The 22567-nt window shown below is 42.9% G+C and overlaps 1 protein-coding gene across 2 annotated transcripts in view; it reads right to left on the bottom strand.

The window, feature by feature from the left end:
• Window positions 1-22567, bottom strand: part of hmcn2 (hemicentin 2) — a 62460-nt gene that overhangs the window by 9934 nt on the left and 29959 nt on the right. For both annotated transcript variants that reach the window (XR_001663890.1, XM_007565148.2), the window contains exons 25-65: window positions 22108-22191; window positions 18594-18785; window positions 18372-18502; window positions 18114-18258; window positions 17479-17605; window positions 17235-17392; window positions 16792-17070; window positions 16577-16719; window positions 14534-14684; window positions 14189-14401; window positions 13987-14100; window positions 13715-13902; window positions 13517-13613; window positions 12747-12908; window positions 12515-12628; window positions 12136-12332; window positions 11636-11717; window positions 11409-11540; window positions 11176-11319; window positions 10916-11075; window positions 10381-10505; window positions 9807-9990; window positions 9620-9717; window positions 9241-9519; window positions 8968-9158; window positions 7429-7510; window positions 6680-6816; window positions 6453-6594; window positions 5049-5193; window positions 4812-4939; window positions 4526-4682; window positions 3459-3580; window positions 3209-3373; window positions 2611-2718; window positions 2374-2508; window positions 2120-2254; window positions 1704-1973; window positions 1430-1620; window positions 697-910; window positions 478-612; window positions 185-375 (exon numbers count right to left, since the gene is read on the bottom strand). Coding sequence is in view for 1 of the 2 variants with exons in the window: in XM_007565148.2 (XP_007565210.1) it covers window positions 185-375; window positions 478-612; window positions 697-910; window positions 1430-1620; window positions 1704-1973; window positions 2120-2254; window positions 2374-2508; window positions 2611-2718; window positions 3209-3373; window positions 3459-3580; window positions 4526-4682; window positions 4812-4939; window positions 5049-5193; window positions 6453-6594; window positions 6680-6816; window positions 7429-7510; window positions 8968-9158; window positions 9241-9519; window positions 9620-9717; window positions 9807-9990; window positions 10381-10505; window positions 10916-11075; window positions 11176-11319; window positions 11409-11540; window positions 11636-11717; window positions 12136-12332; window positions 12515-12628; window positions 12747-12908; window positions 13517-13613; window positions 13715-13902; window positions 13987-14100; window positions 14189-14401; window positions 14534-14684; window positions 16577-16719; window positions 16792-17070; window positions 17235-17392; window positions 17479-17605; window positions 18114-18258; window positions 18372-18502; window positions 18594-18785; window positions 22108-22191 (6347 nt within the window). In the remaining variant the exon portion in view is untranslated. The remainder of the gene's footprint in view (window positions 1-184; window positions 376-477; window positions 613-696; window positions 911-1429; window positions 1621-1703; window positions 1974-2119; window positions 2255-2373; window positions 2509-2610; window positions 2719-3208; window positions 3374-3458; window positions 3581-4525; window positions 4683-4811; window positions 4940-5048; window positions 5194-6452; window positions 6595-6679; window positions 6817-7428; window positions 7511-8967; window positions 9159-9240; window positions 9520-9619; window positions 9718-9806; window positions 9991-10380; window positions 10506-10915; window positions 11076-11175; window positions 11320-11408; window positions 11541-11635; window positions 11718-12135; window positions 12333-12514; window positions 12629-12746; window positions 12909-13516; window positions 13614-13714; window positions 13903-13986; window positions 14101-14188; window positions 14402-14533; window positions 14685-16576; window positions 16720-16791; window positions 17071-17234; window positions 17393-17478; window positions 17606-18113; window positions 18259-18371; window positions 18503-18593; window positions 18786-22107; window positions 22192-22567) is intronic.

The following is a 22567-nucleotide window of genomic DNA, read 5'->3' on the forward strand; positions in this document are numbered from 1 at the left end:
ACATGGCCCCTTCACTTAGGGGGACTGCAAATCGAAGTTTAATTTGGATAAATGATGTACAACTTTTTTTTTTTTTTTTTAGATTCTTTAGGAAAGCCTAATTATTCAAACTTAAGCTGCAATGGTTAAGAAAATGGGTTTAGTGAGATGTAAAAGGCAAAATAGCAAAATAAATCATAATTACAGTGATGCTGTAAATGACCAGAGATCCGTTGTGGAGTGCTTGCATTCGGAGGAGGCGGTTTAAGGGCTTCCCATTTCGTAGCCAGCGGAGGACGGGGCTGGGGTCTCCGTGAACTGGACAGTCAAGCATTGCGGTGCCACCCTGGACAACCGTCTGAGACGTGTGGGCTTCACCCTTTAACACCGGAGGCTCTGAAGGTGCACGGGATAAATATTTAACACGGGAGACGCGTAAATTATGGCTTATTCACATGTAAAGCTTAAAGTAGAGACAATCCTTCAATAAAATCTCACCTCTGATACGGACGAACGAGAGCGCTCGGATGGAGCCCACACTGTTCTCTGCCAAGCACACGTAGGTCCCAGCGTCATTCAGAGTCACGTTCTCAGAGAGGACTGAGCTCCTGCCTGCCTCGTCTGTAATGGCTCCTAGAACAGTTTGGTCGTGGTCAGAACCCCAAACACTCTCCTGAACCGAGACAACTACCACATGGTTGCCCCTGAACCGAGTACCTTTGTAGGGCTTGTTGTTGATAGTCCAGGAGATGGAGGGAGGAGGTGTTCCCTGAGCGTGACAGGACAAGGCCAGACTCTGCCCCTTGTTCAGGGTTACATCACCTGGCAGCTCTTTGAAAACCGGCCTGGTGTTGATTGACAGGCGGATGTCTCGTCTCGCTGAGCCCGCGGGGTTGGTGGCCACACAGGTGAATATCCCAGCGTCTCCCGGCTGTGTGGGGAAAAAAAAAAGCAAACAAAACTGTCAAAATGACTTCTTCCGAGAACAGCTAGAGGCAAATGTTATTAAGCAGTTAACGGTAGAGATGCACCGATACACATTTAAAGCACTTGGGAAAGCTTTCAGCCTGAGATGCCGGCTTTAGCCAGTTCTGAAATCTCCTTAGGAAATATAACAGGAAGGAATATAGAGATCTTTCTAGACTTCATAACAAGTTGATGCTGGCTTGGACTAGAAACCTCACCCCGAGTTGACTGACCATCTGTATAGTGGCATATGCATGTTATGACACCTTCCTGATGCTGAAACAGCAAACTTTGAGCTTTCTTCACTCAGTAACAGCATCCACACTGATGTGACTTCAGTTTGATCTGGTGGCGCTCAAGTACGGTTTGACAGGAAAGGTCCGACTGATCAGATCTGAGCTGAAAACGGGACAGTCCCACTCATCAGCCGATGTTTCGGTGCACCTCTCGTGAACTTACATACAAACTACATATTAAGTCTGACCTCCACTCTCTCGATAATCAGCTCTCCAGATCGTAGGATGGTGAATTTGCCGAGAAGGTTCGGGACAACAACGCCGTCCTTCTCCCACAACACCCTGGGCTCTGGTAAACCCTGAGCCGCACACGGCAGAAGAGCCTGAAACCCCTGGATGACCGACAGCTCTGTCTGTGCTGGTGGAATCATGGGTGGAACTGAAATGCAACAGATCGAGTTGCGTCAATGTGTTATGCTTTTTGCACAACGCGAGGTGGAGTCAAACAAAGTCTCTTCTCACCTTGAACAACTAGCCTCATATCATGGCTAGCTCTGCCGGCCAGGTTTTTAGCTGTACATGTGTAGATCCCGGCATCGCTCCGCTGCGTGGAAGCAATTGCCAGAGTTCCGTTGGCAAAGATACGCATATGAGCACCATCAACCACAGGCCTCCTCTCTTTATGCCAAGTAACTTCAGGTTGTGGCTGACCATCAGCCGCACACTCCAGACTGACTGGCTTCCCTAAGACAGCAGTGTAGTCAATTCGAGGCACACTCAGCACTGGTGGAACTGGAAAATTAATAACAAAGGAAAGTAAATTCATTCATAAATGTCCCATAAATAAATGCCTAATATAGCCTTTTAAAAATAAGAAGTAAGTAGAAGTCCTTTTCGTGTACATTGTGACACCAACACTAAACTGAAGTCTATTTTACCTTGAAGGACCAGCTTGGTTCTCGCTACAGTGACACCAGCCTCGTTCTTTGCTAGGCACTGATAGGTCCCAGCATCTCCAAGAGTCACACGAGAGAACTTCAGCGCTCCATTTGAAAGGACAGCCAGCCTGTGACCTGTGGCAGTCATATTGGCACAATTACTAAAATCTGATGAGATTACAATCCTGTGAACATTGTTCATGGCAATGCTATTGTCTATTTCTTTTTTTAAAAAGACCACATGTTCTTGTTACCAGCTGCTATAGGAACTCCTTCTCTCTGCCAGATGATTGTTGGTCTGGGAAATCCTTGAACTTCACAGGGAAGAACGGTTCCATGATTTAACAATACTTGCACCTCCTCTGCCATCGGCCTGATCTCTGGTGGCTCTAGGAACGTGGAACAGGACACAGTTAGTCATTTCACACTTGACATATAACATCATTCACATTCCCTCCCCAACAACTGGCCTAAGGTCCATTAGGACCTACCTTGTATGGTCAGGGAGACGTGCTTGTGAGCCACTCCAGCCGGGTTTCGGGCTGAGCACGTGTATCTGCCAGCATGACTCGGCAAAGCAGCAGGTATCTCCAACACCCCTGCATGAACATGACATTTAAAACCATTTATCATATATTTTTAATAATGTTTATATTAGAATCAAAATAATAAGTTAGTTATAGGCCACATTAGCATACACTGCAAAAAAAAAAAGAACTCACAAGTAACTTTTCAGCAAGATATAGGAGATTGTTTTAAGGCAATAATTCCTTAAGACTGAGGAAAAAATACCAGTTCCACTGGAAGATTATTTTGCTTATAGAATGAGAAAAATGTCTGGCTAAGACTTTGTGTTTTCGCAGTGCAACAATAATAATATCATCCATAACATTTAGTCATAGATAGCATTCAGTTATATCAACATTATTAAAACCATATCAGGAAATATCAAGACTGATGTATCAGCAGAATGAATACTTTGTTTCCTTGTGCTAAATTAAAAGCAATTATATCATTTTATCCAGTTTTCTTAGATTAACCAAGAGTAGTTCTTGGTTTGAGAAGAACAACTCAAACCAGTTATCTTACCAGTGGGAAGAACACGGTAATTTCCTCCCCTGGTCCCCAGTTTAGCTCCTCCCTTCGTCCAGGTCACAGTGGGTGGAGGCTGTCCTTGTACGCGACAAGGCAACGCCACAGGAGACATTTTCACAGCCTTCACTGCTGTGACATCATCCTCAATAGAAGGTGGGACTGCAGAGGAATAAACATGTCAAGCATTCAGTGGAATTCATCAGAACTTTCAGAATGTGGCAAAATCCCAATCCCAAATCCCTGCCTTGGAGGATGACCTCGATGACCCTGCGCTCCTCTCCAACCTCGTTGACCGCTGAGCACTCGAAGTAACCTTCATCCTCGTCAGATGGAGACAAAAGAACGAGAGACCCAGAAGACAGTAACCTGGATGGAGAGGGTGTGGAGGCAGAGCAGGCTTCTGTATTTTCAGTTCTGTGAGTTAAGATGCATTATTATAGCATATTCAAAAGAATATGCTATATTCCGAGGTTCTTATCATCAGCGAAGACTAATGAATAACAGTAACAAGAAGTAAAAAAGATTCATTTTTGTTAATTGGAATAAAAATAAATACTTTGCAAAATGAGAAAAACTAATTCAAACTTTAATGGCTACTTACAAAACTAACTAAAATTAACTTAATTTAAAAAGAAAATGTTAATTAGCTTCCATTTGTGTCTCATTAGTATGAAGCCTGGTTTACGTTTGTTGTGTTTTTTTCCTTGCTGTACTACGTCATTGCTGATGTCGGTCCGTCCTAAACTAGCATCATTTTAGCAGAAGTTGAGATAAAGAGCCACATTCCAGTTTGGGTTTACACTGAATATAACTGCATTTTAGAAAAAAAAAAAAACAAGTGCCTTGGAGAGGAACGAGATAAAACACGTTTTATATTAAAGGGGAAAAATGCCAAAAGCCATAAAATGTACTTGAAAAGCTTGCACAAGCCCTGCCTTGCAGGTGCTGTTATTATACTTACTATTACTGTGTCATATATCTTTTGTACTTGCCCAGTATGTATGATCATTCATTTTCAGTAATTTACCACATTTACTTGAAATGACAGTTTTTGGAGTTTTGTTGCACAAAAACTTTTTCTAAAAATGTGTTTTCTGTTCGTCTCCTAGCAAGCAACTCGTATTGCAGTCAACAGTTTGACTGAAACTCACAAAACCTAAACTCTTAATAAGCATTTAAAAAAAAACTAGAAGCTAAACTAAACTTGCAAACAATTGGATAAAACTAATAAAAACTAAAATTCTGTAGTCAATAAAAGCTAATCAATAACTGCAAAGCTATTAAAACGTTGGTGAGTACATGTGTGCTCACCTGTATGCACCAGGCTGCTGGTGAATGTCAAGTGGTGAACCATTCCTCTTCCAGGATATTTTAGGTGGTGGTATACCCGTGGTCTCACAACTAAGCACAGCTCTGGTTCCAGTGGTCACTGTCACGTTGAATGGACCTGGACTGATAGAAGGACCCACTAAGGAGAAACAGAAAAGCTTAGATAAGAGAGGCTCTTCCTTTTTTTCTTTTTTTTTTATTTACAGACTATAAATTACAGAAGGAACACAGACAGATTTATAAAGAAACTACACGAGGTATCATTCACCAAACACACGCAGATCCATTGCGCGGTGATCCGAGCCAGCCGGGTTGGACACTGTGCAGTAGTAGCGACCAGCATCATTCAGCTGAGCCCCACGTACGCGCAAGGAGCCTTCAGATAACAGTGAGAACCTGAAACAAACACACAAGTGAACAGTCACCATGCTGTACTCATTTAGATTATCTATTTGACAGCGAGTGTGAAGAGACAGATGCTTTGCCCAGTAATCTTAGGACATACTTATTATTATCCCTAGGCACAGGGAAGCCATCTTTCCTCCAGATGACCGCAGGTAAGGAGTCACCTTCAACTTCACAGGGTAAAACCACATCCTGGCCAAGATGAACCGTTACCAACGAGCTGCTTTCCTTTATCACTGGTGGCACTGCAAATAGACGAGCAAGTGCAGCTGAATATATTTAAATTACCATTACTGCACAAAGCATTATTTTCTAAAATCCATTAGAGGCTGAGGGTTTGTGTACGGAGTTTCGTAATGCGGGAGAAATAAAAATTCAGATTTTGGCAGATTGAAAAGACTCTCATAAATCACTTCACAAAACAAAGTAGTTGTAGAATAACAAATAGAGAGCTATTCATTTTAAACAAGTTTGAAAGCTTGAAACGTAGTTTATCACAATTTCCCTAAGAGCCGCCCCGATTTAATAAACATTAGTCCAGCGAGACAGAAAACACACAAAAAGTCAAGAGCATTACCAGGATAATAGTCACATTTTTATGAATAATCAAAACAAAAATTCATATTAGGTTTCGGATTGCATATAATGCTCTACAAAAATATTCACACATTTTGTCTCTTTACAACAAACTTAAGGATTTTAGATGGATCTTGTTTGTGGAGCCTTATGATGCATAGCAGTGAAGCACAAGACCAAAGGAGCACAGCAGACAGGGCAGGGATAAAGCTGTATAGAAGTCTGAAGCAGAATCTGTCAAGAAGTAACTCATTAAGACAACCAGACTAAAGCATGGCCGCCCACAGACTGGGCTTAATCAGAGAAGCAGCCAAGGGGACCATGATAACAGAAGAATTATCAAGGCTGAAAGACAATCTGGCCTTCACGGGACAGTGACGGGAAGAAAGCGACTAAAGAAAGAAAAGTCATACTTGTATGATAATGCCATAATTGTGGCATTGTCATATTATGGAGATGAAATGATTCAAGCTGGCCAAGCTCCAAGAACGGAGAGGAGAAGAGTAACACCCCTACACATACAGCCAGATCTATACTGAAGTATTTCAAAGCACACTGATGTGGAAAAAGTAGGCTTCAATGTAGCAAGACTTAGAATCCAACTGAACTTATGTTATCTGGCACAAATAAATCGACAAAAGCTTTAACCTCCAGAAGTGCAAAACTGATAGAAACATAAGCAGAAAATCTTTGTGGTTTTAACGTGAAGTATTGGAACAACTCAAATGTTTTGGCACTCTACATTTACACTAAACTACATCTTACTTAAATGCTGACTAAATAATATAATGACTTGAGTGAAAAGACAAATACACCCAATATATCCCTAATGTATTATGATGCAATTACGTACACCAACAGAATAATTCAAACATAATGTATACTTAAAAGGTAGGTCAAAGGTGATAAATATATATATTATACTTACACATAATCTCCACAGTGAAGAAGAGGCTGGTGCTTCCAGCCATGTTTGTGACAACACAACTGTACTGGCCACCGTCCTCAGGCTTGACCTCCTGAATCTCCAGGTACTGACCTCCTGCCAGCCGCTGGACGCGCCCCCCAAGCTGACGGAACAGGAAGAGACAAGGAAAAGGTGAAACGCGAGTCAGAGGAGTTCAGTGTTATCTATTTAATTTTTCAACTCCGCACCTGCAGCTTGGCCTCATCCTTGTACCACTCTATGTCTGGAGGGGGGTCGCTGTCCGCCAGGCACTCTAAGGTCAGGTGTCCGTTAAATGGCACGGTCACCGACTTTACATCAGTAGACCCGAGGAGCGTAGGCGGGACTGAAATACAAATGGGTTCCACTGAAACAAATCACTCAGAGCATAAATCCCCTCAGTGATTGATGAACTCGTTTTTAAGCCCTAGAGGGTTTTGATCCGAGGGTGGAAGAAAAGAACAAACAGGTCAGGACACATTTACAACTCAAGTGTTCAGACTGCAACAGCATGTGCCTGAATGTCCATTCAATACAAAAATAAAAATGATGAATGATAAAAACATCACCATGCGTGCAATTCAGTCACAGAAGAAGGTTGATGATTATGCCTTTGGAGGTTTTACTTAAAGAATTAATCTTAACTTTGCAGGCCCCAACAGCACTGTTACATTTCCGTTCACCGAAGCCTCAATTTGTTACAGCACGCAACAGGAGGTGGAATAAATGAAGTATGCTTAGAGTTTTACAAAACAAGGCTGAGTCATCAATCAAAAAAAAAAAAAAAAAGGTCAGATCTCCCATGTTTTGTGCATAGTGTAGCAGGAGTAAGTCTGTTTTAGCAGTTTGTTTTCTTCTGAGTTTTATTCATCACTTCCTGAGCGTAGTTAGGAAAGGAAGCGGGGGATACAATGTATTTCTCTAATGTCAATAACTTTGAGAGAGCAGCTTGTGTCACCTTGCACTCGGACCCAGTGGCTTTTTCCATCCTCTCCGGCTAGGCTGCTGGCCAAGCAGGCGTAGAGACCTGCATCCTCGACCTTTAAAGCAGAGCACATTCATCAACCTGAGTGCTTCTGGCAGAGCAGTCTGGTTTTCACCTACACTGATGCTATCTAAATTATGACCTCCATTTGTCAATACTGTTGTCTGTATTTGGAGGAGCACTCCGGCTCTTTTTATTTTAAAAATATTTTAGGTGTGACAATGGGAAAAAAATATATTTTTTATAGACCAATTACATGCTTGCTATCACAAATCTACAATAAATAAAATTTACAAAGATTCACTCATTTCTTTTGTCACAGCAACGCAGCAAAATTCTGTTGAGTTTGTTGGAAAACATATTTACAATTTGTAATGACAAAGACACAAAGGTTTTAAAAATGTTCACAAATCAAAATCTGAAAAGTGTGGCATGTGTTTATATTCAGCTGCCTTTACTCTGCTGCCCACAAATATAATCCAGTGTAACCAAATGTAATCTAAGAAGTCATATTCTGTGGGCTCCAAGAGGTTTGTTAGAGGAAATTGAGCAAACAGCGTCAGAAAGACCACAGCAAACAGGTCAGGGGAAAAAATGTGAACAGTTCAGGAGAAAGAATCTGCTGACTGGACACAACTACTAGTTTATGAAGTTCAGAAATCTGCTCTATGTGAGAGTGGGAATACGAAAACGATTGTTGGAAGAGAGTCGTAAGAAGTCCAGCTTGAAGTTTTCAACGAGCCGTAAAGTGCACATCATAAACATGTGGTCAGATGCGACCAAAATGAAACGTTCTGGCCTGCCAGAACAAACACGACACACCATTCCCATGGTGACGGCAGCAGCACTGTGGCGTTGGGATGTGTTCCTGGACAGGGAAGCTGTTACCAGTTCATGGGACAGTAGAAACGTTTGAGACCGGGCGGAGGTTCAAACTTCCCAGCAAAATACAACGACCCAAAATATACAGCTAAAGCTACTGCAGTGAAATAAAAAAAAAATGGAGCTCCTACTTAAAAAAAGAGTTTATTTGTTATATGTAATCCAGTTAAGTTTGTCAAACTTACTTTATTTACATTTGTTTAACACAACAACTTGATAAACTTAATGTATGTACTTGGATAAACTTAATTTGACTACTGGTAACAAATTAGCTAAATTTTTTAAGTTGGGTCACCTGTCAATAGATTTAAAGTATTGCCATTCAAAGGCACAAACTGTTCAATCTGACTATGGTTCACTAATTTTGCAAAGGAGATAAGCAAAAGAGAAACTGTCTGTAAATGCACTCTAAAAGATTCACAGTTTTAAATGCGTTAGGGGCTGTCAGCATATTGTAGACCGCGGTTGTAAAGCATTTGAAAAACGTATCTTTTACCTTCCATTTTCACCATCATACGCTACTTTATCCATATCTTTTAAAATCACAATGAAATTTGTGGTTGTAACAAAATGAGAAAATGTAAAAACATTCAACAGGTACCAATAACTTGTCAAGCTACCGCGGCACACCTGAACTTTGCTGATCCGGACAGCGTGTCCGTCCTGCTGAACGATGCTGGCTCCCTCCAGGGGGCGGCCGTCCTTCAGCCAGCTGATGGTGGGAGGTGGGACACCCGAAGCGGAGCACTCCAGCTCAAGTGGACTGTTTACTGGTATGGTCAGCTCTTCTGGAGAGCTGGAGCGGGAAATCTTTGGAGGCTCTGGATGAGAAAAGGAGAATGGCTTGCCTCATTGTTTATTGGACTTTACAACACGAGAAGATTAGTGCAGCGATTGTTCTACCGAGTACAGTGAGGTTAAAGCTTTTGGTGCTGCTCCCCGCCTGGTTACTGGCCACACAACTGTACAGGCCTTCATCTGAACGTATCACATCAGGCAGCTGGAGCCGCGTCTCCTGCCCATCCAGCAGCAGGTTTCTGTGTAAAGATAGCGGCTGTCCGTCCTTCATCCAGGTCAGCGTGGGAAGGGGGAAACCGCGTGCCTCGCAGGTCAAGGTCACCAAGGATCCCTGGACTACTGTTACTGGCTCCACTGGTTCCACGCGATCAACACCAGGGGGCACTGCACACCAGGAACACGTACTGAAAAAAACTCTTCAGATCCGCATTTGCTTTGTATCGTCTCTAGAGGAAAACAGCAGATGAAACGTTTGGATTTTTACCTTGGACTTGCACATCGTAGCTCAGCTCAGCGAGGCCGGCTTGACTCCGCGCCACACATGTGTAAACCCCGGAGTCCGATTGTTGCACAGGAGCAATCCTTCATTTCAAAGACGGGGGAACATTAGGAGTGACCTCACCGCTAATAATCTAATTATTTACAAGATATCAGCTACGATCTAAACAGACCTCAGTAAGGAGTCAGCAGAGAGGAGGCGCGTGCGGGGAGAGAGGAGCAGCGGACGGCCGTTCCTCAGCCAGCTGATCTGAGGCGGAGGGTTTCCGGCTGCGTGACACTCCAGAGTCACAACGCTGTCCTGAGTCACCTGCACCTCTCTGGGGACTGTCGTCTCACCAGAAATAGATGGTGGGACTATGATAAACCAAAGCAAGTTTGAATTAGTATCGCAACTAAATGTGGACAAACGCAGTTGAAACCAGATGTTTAAACACGGCAAATAAAAAGACACACACTATTTTTTTTTCTCGTTGTCTGTAGTTGAATCAGACTGAACTTCTCTCATTTTAGGACAGCTAGATTTACAAAATTATTCCCATTTGCTAAATCCCTCAATAATGAAAAATTTTATCAGAGATTTATTTATGAATATCTTCACAGGAATTTTTTGTTTTAAACCAGTGAATAAATGCACATAAATTATTGGACTTTTTAAACTTTTCAACTTGAAATTAACAGTTTAAAAAAATGTCCACATCAGCACTTTTAAACTTTAACAAAGACAAATAACTAATGAAAACCAACCTAAAACAACGAGCGTGTAGATTTTGCTTTCCTGGCCGGCAGTGCTGACAGCCAAACACGTGTACGTCCCAGAATCCTCAGGGCTCAGCCTCCTTAAGGTTAATGTGCTGCCACCAGAGGTCAAACTGCAGGGTTTTACACACACATACACGCACACGCACACACACACACACACACACGCGTTTTCACATGCATCTCCCTGCACAAACTACTCCACCTCCGACTCTGCGTTATTTTCTCATCATCATTAACAGCATCTTCCCATGGCTTTCACAAGAACACAGATTTGCTCGCTCTGGCTGATGCAGTAGCGATGATCATGTCACGAGGAGAACAGCTGTGACACAGCTGCTCACAGTACGCGTCATGGTGGAATTAAAACCATTTGTCTGTGCTTCCCTTGGTCATGCCTGTTATGGTGTATTATCATTCATACTGTAATACTCGGAAACCTTCACGGAGCAGTTTTAATCACTCCTGACATTTTAAGTGCTAATCTCTTAATCACACACAGTTAGAGCAGTCAGAGTCTTACGCGATGTGATGCATGTCTGATCCCTCCAGAGGCTCTCCGTCTTTCAGCCAGCTGAGGCGGGGCGTGGGGATCCCATTTGCTCTGCAGTCCAGGGTCAGCTCCTCTCCCAAGGGCGCACTCACGTCGGATGCTTGGTCGGAGTTCAGGATGGTGGGCGAGACTGGGAGCCGCGCAGATTACATGTAAACGCTGCTCGTAAATCCTCGCTTTCGCGCAAAGTCAAAAACAGAGTAAAAGGACGTAAAGAGAAACTCGCTTACCGAGCACTGTGAGTGTGTAGTCTTTCTTTGTTTGTCCTTCGCTGTTCTTCACCAGACACGTGTAGGTCCCAGCGTGAGACAGAGTGAGAGGGCCCAGCTCCAGCCTGTTACCTCGAACGGACCACTGCCACTGCAGACTGCTCTCTGGATCGCAAAGGCACCCACTTAATTTAGCCGTCACGTATGAGAAGCTTCTACTTTTCCCATTTCTCCCGTCACTGCCTTGCTCTCACCTATAGGAGTTCCATCTTTCAGCCAAGTGATGCTGGGGACAGGCACTCCTGTGGCCTCACACAGCAGGGCCACATGGGAGCCCAGGGTATAATTGACAGACTCCCGCTGAGGCCCATCGAGCACCGGTGGAACTAAGGGAATAAACACGTGTAGCATTTAACCATACACCACCCACAAACTTTAACAGGTAGATGTTTAATAATGTGCAGCTCAGGGACATTCTTACCATGGACTGTCAGACGAAATGTCCTGTCTACCTGTCCAGCAACATTGGACACTTTGCATGTGTACATTCCACCATCTGTAGTCTGTGGCAGAAATACATGTGCTTTTAACAGACAGACAGACAGACAGACAGACAGACAGACAGAGACAGACAGACATCCATCCAAATCATCTGTTTTCTTATGATCCGTTTATCCATCCATTTCTAATTCCATCTATCCATCCATCCATATACATGTTTTATTTATCTGTATTTTTGAAGACTGAAGTCTGTTATAGCTGTATCAATGTGTATATTTGTCATGACGTTTTGTATTTTTTAGGGGTGACTGCAGGCAAACAGATGATCCAATCGTTCGCTGGCTCATATCTGCACTCATCTGATAACAAACATCAACAATCCGGCGAACATGTAATGCTGACAGCCACTTAATGCCCTTATAAGGATTTTGTTTTGCCTCCAGCACTGACACACCTATGACGTAACGCATTTCTCCCAACCTGAACGCCTATGATCTCCAGCTGGTGGCCGTCTATCTTCAGCCCGTTCCCGTCGGCCAGTTGCCGCCCATTCTTGTACCATGTGACCTCTGGCTCGGGAACACTGTGAGCGTCACACCGCAGGACGACCGAAGAGCCCACCTGGGGGGTCACGCTGTCCGTCTCAGCGTCGAGCCGAGGTTTCAGCGAGGGCGCCACTGTTTATTTGGAGGCAATGGAAAGTTTGATCTACTTAGGCTCTGCATGATTCACAGCTGACATGTCGTCAGTCACAGCTGGTTAAAGATAAACACGTTTTATTGCATGAACAAAGTGTTGAGATTTGATCATCTGTGTATGAATCCGAAATGTGCAGATGGATCATTGTGTGTTTGCTCACCATAAACGCTGAGGAGAAAGCTCTTCTGGTCCTGCCCTGCCGAGTTGCTAGCGGTGCACACATACTGACCTCCATCTTCCAGTCTCGCCCGAGGCAACTGTAACATCTGGCCACCTTTAATGCATGTTCAGGTTTATATATAAAAAAAGTAATCTCGGCATGAAAATTGGATGAAAGGATCAGAAGTGCGGCTGATTGTGGAAACGATTTCAGCGGTTGACCCCTGACTGACCTGGCAGAATGTGAACCGTGGTGCTGAAATGGAGAACCTGCCCGTCTCTGGTCCAGGTGATCTCTGGGGGAGGGTACGCCTGGACGTCACACAGCAGTGACACCATGAGCCCCTTGATCACACTCACCTCCTCTTCTTTGGGACCAGTTATTCTAGGAGGCACTGAGAATGACATTTGTTATGTGCATTCAGAAATAAGTTGAAGTGTTTATACCCGACAATATTTGCATGTTGTCACAATATAACCACAAACCTTCAAGTATTTTCTAAGGATTTCACATGAAGAATGCGTATTGAAATTAAGATGTTTTAGTGATTTCCTCCAAATAAAAATCTGGAAAACACTGCATGTTTGTGTATTGAGCCATTCTTGGAGTCGATGCTTTGCAGGGTCATCTTTCATACAAATTGCAGGTCCAACTTTTTTGGGGTATTTCTCGGCTTTTCATATCAACCGACTGAAAACTCTGCTGGATTCATACCAAGATTACACAGACAAAAGTGAACTCTATTTTCTAATTGGAGGATTTCTGAAAGGGATTGGCTCCAAGGGATTTACATATTTGGGGGTATCAAAGTAAGGAGCATAAATACAAATGCTTGCCACACCATTCAGATTTTTTCCATGTAACCTTCTGTTTCAAGGTTATGCAATAATTTGTGATGGTCTATTTTTCTAGGAAAATCCAGTAAATTACACTGAAGATGTGGTTGTAACATGAGGAAATGTAAAGATGTGTATTGGGTATGAATACTTTTTAACGTCCTACCTTGGACTGCCAGATTGAAATGCTTCTCAACTGTTCCGACCTTATTCTCAGCCACACACAGATAGTCAGCCATGTCAGAAACTTGTACACTGAGAAGCTGAAGGGTTAAAAAAAAAGAACAACAACACAGTGTTATGACTCCGTACAAAATCCCCGCCGGATCGGTCTACGCAGTGGTAAAAGTGATACCCGTCTAACCTGAAGCTGCGTTCCGTCCTTGCTGATGTGGTGCTGTGAGTCTGCGCTCACCGGCTGCCCGTCTCTCAGCCAGGAGACCACCGGAGTGGGGTGTCCCGTTGCGTCGCAGTGTAGAACCACGGTGCTGTTCACCACTGCTCCCATTTCCTCCATGAACTCCTCTGATGCTCCCGTAATAACAGGAGGAACTACGGATAAATAGAAAAATAAATCCTCATGTTCAAATTTTATTGCAAAAAAAAAAAAAAAAAAAAGTGTGTTTGTTTGCTTACTGAGGACCTCCAGTTCAAAATGCATGTGATCCTCTCCTGCCTCATTTACAGCTTGGCATGTGTACTTTCCACCGTCGTCCTGTTGCACTCGAGGGATCTGCAGCACCTGTCCTCCTGGCAGGAAAAAAATAATAATTCAGATATGATGTCTCGGTCATGCAGAAAAGGTTAAAGGTCACAGTTAAAAGAAGCTTCCACCTACCTGGCTGCAGCATCACTCCATCAGCAGAGGTGAGTTTTCTCCCATCCTTGTACCAGCTGAGTTTTGGCGGAGGGATGGCATTGCTCTCACAGGACAGGCTGACTGAGTGACCCAAGACAATGTCCCGCTTATGCACCCTGTCCTCGTTGTCCCCTTCATGTCCCAAACCCCAGGCTGCTTCCGTGTTGGTCACCCGCTGGAAGATTGGCGGAACTGGCAGGAAGACAGAAACCGATCCCGATCACTTTCTACTAATGCTTAATCAAAAAAAATGTTTCAATCTCAACAGAGAGACGTTGCCTTGACACGAGGTTTCACCCAAAGCTAAAGCAGCTGTGTGCACACCTTGAACAGTGATGTGAAAGTCTCTCTTATCCTCTCCAGCAGAGTTGGACACCACACAAGTGTACAGTCCTTCATGGGAAAGCACGGCATTCTCTATGTGGAGGAGGTGACCGCTCTCCTGAATGCCAGCCTGCTGGCTCCCAGTCAGCAACTAGACACAAATATACATCAAATTTGAAAATCTTAATGCATAATCCTGTGTATGAAGAAGAATGATGAGATTAAAAGCAACTATAATTACCTAAAATTGTATATAATGGAATTGACTTTTGTAGTGGATGATATGGCTTTGATAGCTGTAATCCTTAGAAACATATATATTTTTTATTGATAACTCAGAAATAAGTTATCAATAACTTATTTAAATAATTAAATACTATATTTTTATTATTTAAATATTATACATAAGTAATTCAATGTTATTTTCTTAGGTTAAATGTAAACAGAAGCAGATAAATAATTGCTTATTTATTTGAAATTGCTCTTAGATTGTTTTATTTTGTTAGGAAATCCTCGACTTACTTCCTATCAGCAACAGGGTTTTTTGCTTTATTGAATAATTTTACATTTAGATCCAGAGTTAGTATGAATAAATTTTAGGTTTAACTACACCCTTTAATGTCTAAACTTAATTAGAAAATGACATCAATGATTGTAAAACTTAAATTGTATTCTGGTTCCAATTTCAAAAGCTAGTGGGATTTGCTAATTTATTTGCTTATCAGCCAGGCTGACTGCAAAAGCAATACAAGCTCACAATGCATTTTGTGATTTCAAACACTGTAGGACCATGTCCACTAAAGAAGGTCTGTGTGTATGTCTGATTTAAAGAGGTACAAATAGGAAGACGCACAAAAAACTAGTACAAATAAACTTTTTACTGAACCGGTTACTACGTTTTATATTCAGACAGCCATACTGGATTTTGAGATTTGATTAAACTCTTAGGAATATTCAACATTTCTACTTTTAATTGGAAATGAAATACATTATTAAACCGCAGTCTTCAAGCAATTGTTGAGATAGACACCTATGCTGCCTGCGAGTTCAAGGGGAGAGGAGTGTGAAAGAAATCCGCCGTGACCCAGAGCCTTTCATATTTGCAGCCAGCTGGGTCAAACCTGGCAGCAAGAGCATTCAGCTGATCAGACACTGAACACACTTACACTTAATGAACAGAAGAGTATGAAAAGTACACTGTTCCGAGCAATCTCGAAGCAACCACATTTGCTAACGTAATGGGTCAAAAGGGCATCTATTCAGGACAAGAACCAGTGACGTCGTCTAATGGACTAATCAACCAGTGTGTTCCTGTTGAGACGTCATTGTATTGTATAATCATCATCATGTTCTCACTTTTCCTTACTGTACAGAACCTTTGAGTGACCTTGCTTCATTAGTCTCCATTGTTTTAATAAATTGCATTCGGAGGTAAATCAGCTGGCTCGCATCCTCTTTATTGAGACAAATAGGCAAAGTTTTTCTAACTTAGCACAAGCATGCCGGTATCTGCACTTTTTTGTTAATGTTCTTTCTTTTTTTCTTTTATGACATGAAACGCACAACTGAAAAACTCAAAGTTCCGTCATGTCAATGTTATAAAATGTCTATAAAGATGATTCTTGGAAAAACATGTTCCGCAACCACCTTGTTCAGGTGAGTAAAACGTGTCCATCAGACTCAGGAGAATTAAATTTCTGCTAAAGGATCTCTACAAACTGTATAATGTTGAGTAGCACATTTACAGAAGGAATCTAAAGTTGCCGATTCGGAGAGAAAAAAATAAAATAAAACAGCAACAGTATTTTACTGTCAACGTTGTGACGTTTAATTACTGGATTCTTTATGCTTTTGCTATAATTAACATGCTTCCTCATCACACAAAATCTGGAGAGGGGGTGGTTTGTGTAAAGGGGTCTTTAAACTGTTGAGGCTCTTGCGTTTCTCACTGATCACCAGCAGAGGCCGATAGAGGTCAGACCATGTTGGATGAAAATCACAGAGCTTATAGCTTTGAATGCACATCAATGGCACCACACCAACCTGTCCATCTTTAAACCAATGAACTTTGGGTTCGGGGAAACCTTTGGCCAAGCAGGACAGAGTTAAACTTCCGTTTATCCGCACTTTCTCTTCCTGACCAGAAAATGTCGAGGTTGAAGAGTCTCCTTCTATCTGCGGTGGGACTGAGGAGATGGGAGAAAATAGTTAATCATCCAAAAGCAGCTGCTCCAGTTGTTTTGCCTTTCACTCCTTACCCAAAACACTGAGAGAGTAATGCTTGGTGGCTGTGCCTGCTGGATTCGTGGCCCTGCATGTGTAAAGGCCGCTGCTGTCTCCCTGTGCGGAGCCCAGGCGCAGAGCCTGCCCGCCGAGGGTGTACGTCAGCTGAGGGGTGGACACGATGGGCTGATTATCCTTCAGCCATGTGATGCTGGGTGTAGGCGAGCCCACAGTATTACAGGAGAGGACTGTGGGGAAACCCAGCACCACTGACACCTCTGAAGTCTCATTTGTACCCTTGATGACGGGTGGAGCTAGAGAAAAACAAACAGAGAGCAAATTTTAAGCAAGGAATGTTGATTAAAGATTCATGATGGGGAGAGTTTTAACCTTTATGTCTGCAGTGTAATCCTGAGTGTTTAAAACGCTTTTAAATCTGTTTGCGGTGTGTCTTAGAACAACAAAAAGGAAAAATCACCTTGAACTGTGAGTCTGAACTGGCGCATCTGGGTTCCTGCGCTGTTCCTGGCCAGACACTGGTAAAGGCCCTGGTCCCTCAGTCTGACTGACTTCACCTTTAGGACCTGGCCGTCTTCCAGAAACTCCACGTGAGGGTCTCCGTCAGGGGACAGAACCCTGGATGCAGACGGAGGAATCAATAATCAAATCAAATCCTTCACATGAGGCTGAATGCCACCATTCGACTGTTGGCGATCACGTACTCTCCATCATGGCTCCATTCCACTCTGGGTGCTGGTCGCCCACTGACTCGACACTGGAACTCGACCTCCTGACCCTGCACCACAGTGAGCTCCTGCAGGCGGGATGTTCCCGAGATCACTGGAGGAGCTGGAATAAAATTATATACAGAAACATCTCAATAAATTAGAACAAGATAAGAACTTGTCTGGTGTCCAACTCTGTTATCAGATAAATTCAAGTGGCAGTATTATGTGCTTTCTTGTCACATAATGGCATTTTATTGCACAATAAAGCAACTATGCTGCCTTCAATTGTTATGAACATGTTACATAGATCAAACATAACTTAAAAGAAGTTTGACTTTGAAATTTAATTCCTTGAAATTAGCCCTCTGTCTCTTTAAAAAGAGTACGTCATCACAACAAGTGTTTTCTGCTAAGCCATTTATAAATGTTTTTGGGAGCTCTGGACTCAGAAACAGTTCATATGATAAGCTCAGTTCCACCAGGTGTTTGCTAATTGGTGCTGACTAGTCTGGAGGAGCTGAGCGAGAGAGGGGCTCTGGAATGCAGAAGCTGGGCTTAGGAACATTATAACATGATATAAAGCTGAAAAAAAGTCAATTATCACAGCAACAATGAGTTCCTGACCTCACCTTGTACCACTATGTTGTATTGTCTCCTTGCCTCTCCAGCTGAGTTTTGAGCTGTGCAGGCAAATTGGCCTGCGTGTTCCTGTTGAACTCTGTAGATTCTGAGCAGTCGGTTCCCGTTCTGCAGATACACACCGGGGTTGTCCACCTGGACACAGTGATCAGCTCTGTAAACCATCTGCCTCTTTACTGACACCAGCCACTTGGTGGCATTGTACAGCTAGAGATGGAAATGATACAGTATCCAAGTGACGCACTCACAGCATGACCATCTTTAGTCCAGGTTATTAGTGGGGAGGGAATGCCGAACGCGTCGCAGCCCAAAGTGAGCGGCTGCCTCAAGGTGACAGTGAGGTTCAGTGGTTGGCCGTCGTCTTGGATCTCCGGAGGAACTAAAAATACACAATAAAGGGATTTGTGTCATTAGTGTGTCTGTTGTTAGTGGGAGAGAAAGCAGGTATGCAGCTATAAATAAATCCCCACCGTTTACTTTTAGCCTGGTTTTCCTCTCGACTGAGCCTGCCTCGTTGGTTGCCACACACTTGAAGTCTCCACTGTGGCTGGCAGATGCTGCGCTAATTACAAGAGCGCCATCCCTCGCCACAGAGTACTCTGATTGTTCCGGATGGATCTCCAGGCCATTCTTAAACCAGCGTACCCGGGGATGCGGTGAACCTGCAGGTGGAAGAGAGGGGAAATGATTTGGATTCTGAGTGAGCACAAAACGAGCTTTATATTGACCAAGCCGGCGAAAAAAAAAAAAGAAAAAAAAAGAAAAGTAACTCCCATCCCTCCGATTCTCGACAGAACTTATCGGGCGCGTGGCCCAGAATGGAAAATGCCAGCTCTCCATTTATCTGCAGGGCGGCAGGCAAGACGCTGCCAAAACGGTTAGAGTCCTTGCAGCCCCCCGAGGCATGCTACAGCCAAGGTCAGACTCACATAAAACAGAAAACAAAGTATACTAGAGGGATGTGAGATGTAATCTTTAAGCCTATGGTCTCCAGATTTATTACCTAACACCAAAATGAAAGCCTTGAGCCGTAAGAAAAAATAAAAAAATAAAACAAAGGGATTGACGATTCGACTGAGGAGCCTGAAACAGATGTGTTTTGTGGATTACCGAGTGACGGAGAGGCTAAAATGGTCCACTGAAGAAAGCTAGAATGTGAGAAAAAAAAAGGATTTTCTACAGAGCGACAGAGCGGCAGTCCTGGAGGAAACACCACTTGGTCTATTTCCAGAGGTGTTATATACAAACACCAGCCGTGAGATAGGGGGGAAAAAAAAACAACAAAAAAAAAAACAAACACTTTTCCTCACTCTGTGAGCTGCTCACCATAGGACACCACAGGCAATGTTTTCATGTGTTGCTTCTTTTAACACGTGTACAGCTTAAAGAGATTTAATGCAGATTCATTATGTCATTGCTGGGAGGAAATGCATACAGATGTGCCGCTTTAGATGCTAACAGATCTCATTAGTAGGCCCTTTTTTTCCCCCCTCAGAGTCGTTAGTGAAAGAGGATATCCTACATGTGTTTCTTAAATATTTACCCCCTTCATTTGCAATACGCTTCTTGTATTAATAATGTCCTCCTGGCAAAGATTTGCATTAGCATTATTAGGCCTGCTTAGACAGATTGTTCTCAAGAGAACAATGCAGGGATGCGGGTTTCCTGCTGCTGACTTCCTCTCTTGAACATCAACTGCTTGAACGGCCCCATAAAGTAGCACATCTCGGTATCTGCCTTCCTGTATAGCAGAGATGTAAAGAGGGCTATTTTGGCTTTATCTGCCTCTTCCCCTGCTTCACGGTGCACCTCAGACATCTCTGTCCTTTATCTGCCAGCAGCAGCCTGTAATTAGGATTCCTCTCCCAGCAGGCCGCGACGCACAGGAAAGCAGATGTGGCTCACCGAGGCAGCCGGCAGACCGATGTTCCAGCTGTTGCTCCACATTATAGACACAGTCCTCACCTTCTCTCGTTGAGCAGGTTACCATGGCAGAGCTCCACACAAACAATGGCTGTCTGCGGGAGCTCTCTGGTGAGGATCGCTCAGTGACTCCAGGGACAGGTGCCTACACCTGCGTGCTTTGATAAAACTGTAAGTTCTCTTGGAAATGCTAGCTCGTTGAGCGGACAGGTTTCAGAATGGGAGGACGGCATAAGGGGGATGCTGCCATCATGCAAATTCGCTGTGAAACCCAGAACATCACTCTGAAGAGGCATAGCTATTTCATATTTTCAGAGTGTTGCAAAAATATTCCCACCCTGTGAACTTTGTCACATTTTGTCATGGTGCAAAACAGAAACTTCAATGTATCATTTCTACAAATACAAATACAAAACGAGTGGCATCCTCTTGTATTTATCCCCCTTTACACTGATATTTCTAAAACAACATAACTGTCTTTTAAGTAGTAGACACCTGAATAAGAACAAGAACAGCTGTTCTTTGAAGACCGTCAAGGATTCATGAAAACCTTAGCGAACAAACATCATGAAGCTCAAGGAACACAGTAGATGTCAAGAGAAAGTTTTAGAAAACTCCAAAACATAATTAAGGAGTAAAAACAATATTCAAAGCTGTGAACCATTCATGGAATGCTGTTCATTCTATAAGTGAACAATAGAAAGAGAATAGCCCAACAGCAAACGTACCAAAACATGTCCATCTGACAGAGCAGGGCAGGAAAGTATTAACCAAGAGACTTGTGGTAATTGGAGAAGCTACTAAAATCCACAACCCAGGTGGGGAAATCTGTCAACAGAACAGCTATTAGTTATGACCTTCATAGAACAATGGCAACAGGAAAAGCGAAATTAAGCCCCGTTTAGAGTTTGCTACAAGCTATTGAGGGGTCACAGCAAACAGGAAGAAGAGAACGCACTGGACTGAAAAGACAATAACAAAACTTTTTGATCAGCACGCAAGGTGATATGTGAGGTTAAAACTCACACTGCACATCACCCTGAACACACGGTGGTGGCAGCTTTGAGCAGATATTGAAAAGAAATTGGTGGACAGCTGGTCAGGCATGATGTGATGACGTACAGAGTGAAATCTAGGGTAACACTGGAAGAAAACCTGTTGGAAAAGGCAAAGAACAAGTCCAGAGCTAAGTCTAAACAAGATTCTGTGGCAAGACTTGGAGAAAAACGTTCACTGATGCTCAAGCCTGAGGTGTGTTACAAAGAATAATGGAAACGTTTTTAGTCTCTGTACAGATAATTAACGCAACAGGGACGGTTTTACAAACTAAAACACCAGGACTGCAAATATAGATACAGGAAGTTAATTATATTAGTGCCATGCATTTACATTCTGCATGCCATCAATATAATTAGTGATGCTTATTGTTTAGAGACGTAGAACATCTTTGTAAAGTCTCTTGCATTAGGACATTTCGCTACTCATTAGAAAGCACATTGCCAAGCAACTACGTTGTTTAATTTCCAATAGAAGTAACTGCAAGCCTTTCAAAAAAAATCTCAAATAATTAGGTAAAAATAATGTACTTAATTCTTTTATAGTATCTGCATAGACTATTCACTGTCTGGGATCTTTGTTTGTAGTGAACCCGGTATCAGTGCTGGATACTTAAGTATGTGTTTGGTCTGACACTCACTGTTGCCGCACATCGTTTGTTTTTCAGGAACTGTGCTTAATTGAGCCCTCACTGACAAAAGGGGACAGAACACAAATCCATGCTAGACCCTTTAATGTGCTTCAACTTCATTATTAGATTTACATCAGACTGTCACATAAAATCCCATTAAAACAATGAGGTCTGCAGATGTGAAGTGACAAACTTAGACTAAACTTGAGGATTATGTTCTTATTCATTGAAATATGCATTTTCATTTTTCTTCTCACCATGTTGTGGAACCAACCGCAATAGAAGAGACGTATACAATGTCATCAATGCAATGCCAGCAAAAATGCAGCTTTTCAGTATGTGCGGAGCAGACGCATCTATGAATCCTTTCTTACCTTTGGCACGACAGGAGATGACGACTTTGCTGTTCACTACTTTCTCCAAGATGGCATCTCCAGGTTCTGCAAAGGACGGGGCCTCTGGGGAGGAGTGAGGGAGCAGTGATAGGTTTTTCACTTTGAACTAATAATCTATTGATATGTTAAAAGTGCATGAGGAGAATTAATCAGACATTTCTTGTGTGGAAATAAGAAGGAATCAGGAAGCCTTTGGGCATACAGGTCATTTGTGTTGTGACATTTGAGAGAGCACACAAGTACTCTAAGGTCATCAACAAACATTGTACAAAAGTCACTGGAAGTGAAAGTTAAGCCTACAGAGAGACTGTAATGGAATGATTACCACACAAAGTCAAACAGATGATGGTGTTAGTAGTATGGGCATGCTGTTGGCGTGGCACACTCTTGGGCTTTCACACAACCTGTGATATATAAAACTTTGTTGGAGACCCACAAG

This window comes from Poecilia formosa, unplaced genomic scaffold (genome assembly GCF_000485575.1).
Source record: "Poecilia formosa unplaced genomic scaffold, Poecilia_formosa-5.1.2 Scaffold5, whole genome shotgun sequence".
Classification (NCBI taxonomy): Eukaryota; Metazoa; Chordata; class Actinopteri; order Cyprinodontiformes; family Poeciliidae; genus Poecilia; species Poecilia formosa.